Raw genomic sequence first — 4,660 nt, forward strand, 5'->3', positions numbered from 1 at the left:
TTATATTTTATAAGTATGTCCAAGTTTAATAATGTGAAAGAAATCCACATTTCTCTGTTCATCCAGTCAGTGTTTACGCACACAGCTGGCACAATAAATTGTTAAAATAATACTGTATTTTTTTTCTTAGTGTGTAAAAAATTAACCCTTCATGTCATAGAACAGGGGTTCTCAAGTCATTTGGGTCTGGGGACCCCGTTACAAGGGCGAAAAAACAATTCCAGGGTCCCCCCTCATAAACCCCGTGCTGTTTTAAAAGATAATTTATTGTTTATTATTAATTCAACTCCTAAATGCCACAAGAATATATATTTGTATTAAGTTTATTATGTTTGTTTTATTAGTTCATTGTTCTGCATGCATTTTTAAAAAATAAAAACCAAATTAAGATTTTAGTCAAATTTTTTGAGGACTCCCAAGATACCTCTCGCGGACCCCTGGGGGTCCAGGGACCCCAGTTTGAGAAACTCTTAAAAAGACCCTTGATTCAAAAGAAATGCCAGGTTTTTGGAAAATTGCTGCTTATCAGTTAATCGTTAGTTGATTGATAAGATCAATCAACTTTAGATTAACTCATTAGTAACTTGCATTCCTACAAGAAATGGATCAAATTTTGGAAACTGGAATAATTTTAGGAAACAAAACAAGGTGGGTAAAGACTAATGCAACCCCATACCATCAGAGAGGCATGATTTCAACAGGTTTCACCTTGTGGCCTCTGTAGAAAGCGATCTCCTCAGCGTTGGCGATGATCCGGGAGTGCACGTAGCGCAGGTAGCCCTTCCTGTGCGCCTCCTCCGCCACCAGCGTCCCGAACCGGGGCGAGCACGCGCGCAGCACCTTGGCCGTGGCGAAGACCACCAGCCCCGCCAGCAGGGTGGGCCCGCTGGCGTTGGCTCCCCTGGTCCTGGCGGTCTGGATCAGCGTGTAGGAGGTCAGCACCACGTCCAGGATGGGCTTGGTCAGGTTGGAGTACAGGTGGGCCACGGACTGGGAGAACATCATCACGTCCTCGGTGAGGGACTGGTCCGGGTTGGCCAGCCTCCCGTCCATGTTGCTGACTTTGTAGTAGGTCTGGTCCGTGAAGTAGGTCCGGTAGGCATGGTTCACCAGGCGGGTCCGGAAGGCCAGAGCCAGTTTGCACTCCAGGTACCGGATGGCGCTGTTGACGAAGGTGGCAGGGATGGCGATGAGGAGCCATTTGATGAGCTGGAGGACGAAGCGCCGCGGCTTCTTCTCCACGATGGTCTTCACGATCTTCCCGTCCAAGCTGGCCACGTAGATGGACAGGAACGTCCTGGAGATCAGCGCCACGGAGTGCAGACACAGCAGGGCGAGCTCTCTGGAGACGAGCCGGGGGAACAGGATTTTACCGAGCTCCAGCATCTGCTGGAAGAAATCCGCGTTCACGCCGGGGGATGCCTTACCGCCCGCGGCATCCGCCCGGGCTACACCCGCGCAGGCTGAGCCGTTCTCCGCCTTCGAGCCCCGGCGATCACCGCGGGGAGTTTTGTTTCCGCAGAGCTGCTTCCAGAGGACGGGATACAGCGTTTTGACGCCGTAAGCGGCGGCTGCGAGGAGCACCGCTCGCTTCGCCGCAGTCGCGYGGTCCCATTTCGCCCTGGACGCCGCATCGAGGATGTTGGACATTTTTCACCCCCACGACAAACGCTAGTGGCTCCTGCTAACCCTCCTCACGACACCCATCCCCCAGAACCGACTCACCGCGTCGACATTTTACAGAAAAGACTCGCGGTGACTATGAAGATGAGCGAGTACCTCTACATTCTGCTCCTGTTCGTAATAAACACGACGTTACGGGACGTGACACACAAGCTTCCGGTTGTACTTACCAAAATAAAATGAAACGCATCGACTACYACTGAACTGTCAAGAGAATCAGGCGTCAAGTTTTAATTTCTAAAGTCAACTAGCTTCCTGTTTTGTTCTAGTTAAATCTGTTATTTTGACATTGTCCTCCTTTTTACAGAAGCTGAGCTTTTTCTCAAAGTGACGTTAGCTAAACTAAATACAACTTCCGGTTAAACTTGCAAGTGAGCCCCGTTTTACAGTGGTAATAAAAATATATTTATAAAGCTAATCCGCTTCCCGTTTGACTATAATCATATTAATTATTAATATTATTACATTGCTGTTGTATAAACGGGTTTCTATCAGTGTTAYATAAAACAAACAAAACAGAACTTCCGGTTATAGTTGTCACAATAAAAATAAAAAAACGAGCATTGCTAAATATTACAAACCCGTATTCCTATTTAAAAGCGTTCATTCATAGATATTATAATATTATATGATATACTATCATTTTTATTATAGCTATGCGTTCATTAAATTCAGTAAAAAATTACTTTTCCGGTTTTACTTGTCAAAATAAAATTAGACTATCCGCATATACCTAGGTATTAACAAAAGCAACGATTAATAAAAACAATTATGTCATTGGGTATTATTACTTTTTAACTAATTGAGCTTATTAATTAGTTTCCATTTTGTAGTTATATCAGTTGTGTTGACGTTACTTCCGGTTGTAGTTGCTAAAAATAAATCTAACTTTTTTATTGCCCAATTAGCCGCTACTGTAACTACAATAATAATAATAATAATAATAATAATAATAATAGATTAAAAATACTCTACATACAGTTTTAGCTGAAGCGCCTGACAAGTTTTACAAACCCTCGTGCATATTTGCAAACTAGCTAGCCTCGTTTACCGTAAGCGAATGACGAAAAAATACAAGTCTTTTTAAAATTTCGCTATTTAGTTGTTACACAATTATAGCACTGAAAACTTTTATTATTTCATTATTTATATAGACTGAAAAATGAACTGGGTCGGAGGTTCGAGGTAAGACAGGAATATTTGTTCTCACTAGTTATGTGGCTAAAGTTTAGCTAATTGTTCTTTGMTAATAACATTGCAGGAACCGGCTTGTGATGAAGAATGATGCTAAAAAACAGAGAGTAAGACCGCAAATATATATACAATGCATATTTATGTACCATATTTATGTTTATTGTATTTATATCCTTTTTTTAGGAGTTTTTTGAAAGAATTAAAATGCAGAGGAGGCTGGAGAAGTTGGGGGTAACTCTTCCCARCTCCTCCTCAAGTGGAGAAACCGGCTGTGGGAGCACAGACCTCCTGACCTTGTTTATTGTTAATCAAATCGCTACCAAGAAAGAAAATAAAGGTGAGRTTATCATGTAATAACATTATGAAAAGATGCATAAAAAAGAAAACAACTTGTAAACTCACCAAAAGAATGCAGGAGATTTTTTCAGGAAGGCCAAAAGCAAAGTTATAACGACTAATATGTTAAGTATCTAGGTTTAAAAGTAATACAATTAAATTGTTTTAGTTGAAAACACAGATAAATTATGTTGTGAAGGCCCATTTATCAATGAAAAATTGTCACAAACATAATGTCTACTTTTTTATTTGTAATTTTTTTTCAGATCCTCCTAAAGTGTCGGTTCTCGGCAGATTTAATAGAGGCTCCAGGGATCGCAGAAACGAACCACTCTTGCTCCCGATGAGCCCCTGTTCCCCGTCACAGCTGAGCCTGGTTGGGAGCCCGTCTCAGTGCAGGTAGAGCTGGAAAGTAGTTTGACGAACCCGCCCAGATGTTCACATCACAGTGTTGTGTTTGTTCGTTCCATCTTTTCTACTGTATCTTAGGGTTCAAGAAGTCAGAAAAAGGAAGAACGTTTTTCCACAGAAGCTCCATTGTCGACAGGTTAGTCGCTCTTACTAAGTGGGGTGAAAAATGTAACCTAACGTGAGAAATTTCTTTAAAACTGTACCGTTTTCTCCAAGTTGTCACCAGTGGTAGAGTCAGCGTTCTCAGACAACAGTGCATCTGATTACCTGCCTCCTGTAACAGACCTGTGCAGCCCCGCTTCATCAGGCTCTTCGGGACGAGGTTAACACACCCAACTCTGCATTTTCCTCCTTTTTTAAATAAAAAATGACTAATCGTGACTGCCGCCCTCAGGAATGTTCCCGTTGCAGATGAATCGGCAGAATCAAAGCCAGAGTCAGCTGCAGCTTCTTCCCTGTTATTCTCCTCCATCGTGGGACACCTCAGTGCTGCCCCAGAGTCAGGTAGTGCAAAACATTAACTAATATATAAACTTTTAGTTTTTTAACTCGCATGCTGCAGTTTTATTAGGTAAACATTAAATGATCTGAGGCGAAATGCTTTATTTGACTTTAACACAGATTTTTTTTTTTTTTTTTTGTGGTAGTTTCAGCCATTCTCTCAGCCCAGAGAAATGACGGATTCGGTGTCCTGGTCTCGCAAATCCAACCCCTTTCAACTGGAGACCCCCACAGCAGCCCAGGTCCTCTTTGGAAGTCCAGAACCAGAGTAAGAAATTATAAAAAAAAGAGATTTCAACACACATGATGAAACCACCTGAATGTTATGTAACCACTTGTAAACGTTGTGACAGAAGTGCTGAAATAAAAAATGGCGGAGCAGACGCCTTCTTTCTTCACCAACCAGAAGAGTCGTTGAACTTCCCGCTCAGCCTGCCGGAAACTGAACGTCCATTTGAGGAAGACGTCTTCAGGTTTGGTGCTGAAAAWGATGAAGCAGAAGGTGAATATTGTCCCTAACGGCGAGATAAAATAT

General features: G+C 42.4%; 2 protein-coding genes across 3 annotated transcripts in view; one reads left to right on the forward strand and one right to left on the reverse strand.

Moving 5' to 3' along the window:
- The window catches only part of abcd2 (ATP-binding cassette, sub-family D (ALD), member 2), a 13,965-nt gene extending 11,919 nt beyond the window's left edge, over positions 1 to 2,046 (reverse strand). The window contains exon 1 of one of the 2 annotated variants that reach the window (XM_014018858.1): positions 709 to 2,046. In XM_014018858.1, coding sequence (XP_013874312.1) covers positions 709 to 1,650 — 942 coding nt within the window. In that variant the 5' untranslated portion in view covers positions 1,651 to 2,046. The remainder of the gene's footprint in view (positions 1 to 708) is intronic. The other variant, XM_014018857.1, reaches the window with a different exon arrangement.
- An 816-nt stretch (positions 2,047 to 2,862) lies between these two features.
- redic1 (regulator of DNA class I crossover intermediates 1) overlaps positions 2,863 to 4,660 on the forward strand; it is a 5,857-nt gene continuing 4,059 nt past the window's right edge. Inside the window, exons 1-8 of the mRNA XM_014018866.1 lie at positions 2,863 to 2,984; positions 3,061 to 3,214; positions 3,480 to 3,612; positions 3,703 to 3,760; positions 3,841 to 3,946; positions 4,019 to 4,128; positions 4,272 to 4,393; positions 4,479 to 4,627. Coding sequence (XP_013874320.1) covers positions 2,958 to 2,984; positions 3,061 to 3,214; positions 3,480 to 3,612; positions 3,703 to 3,760; positions 3,841 to 3,946; positions 4,019 to 4,128; positions 4,272 to 4,393; positions 4,479 to 4,627 — 859 coding nt within the window. The 5' untranslated portion in view covers positions 2,863 to 2,957. The remainder of the gene's footprint in view (positions 2,985 to 3,060; positions 3,215 to 3,479; positions 3,613 to 3,702; positions 3,761 to 3,840; positions 3,947 to 4,018; positions 4,129 to 4,271; positions 4,394 to 4,478; positions 4,628 to 4,660) is intronic.

This window comes from Austrofundulus limnaeus, unplaced genomic scaffold (assembly GCF_001266775.1).
Source record: "Austrofundulus limnaeus strain Quisiro unplaced genomic scaffold, Austrofundulus_limnaeus-1.0 Scaffold204, whole genome shotgun sequence".
Lineage (NCBI taxonomy): Eukaryota > Metazoa > Chordata > Actinopteri > Cyprinodontiformes > Rivulidae > Austrofundulus > Austrofundulus limnaeus.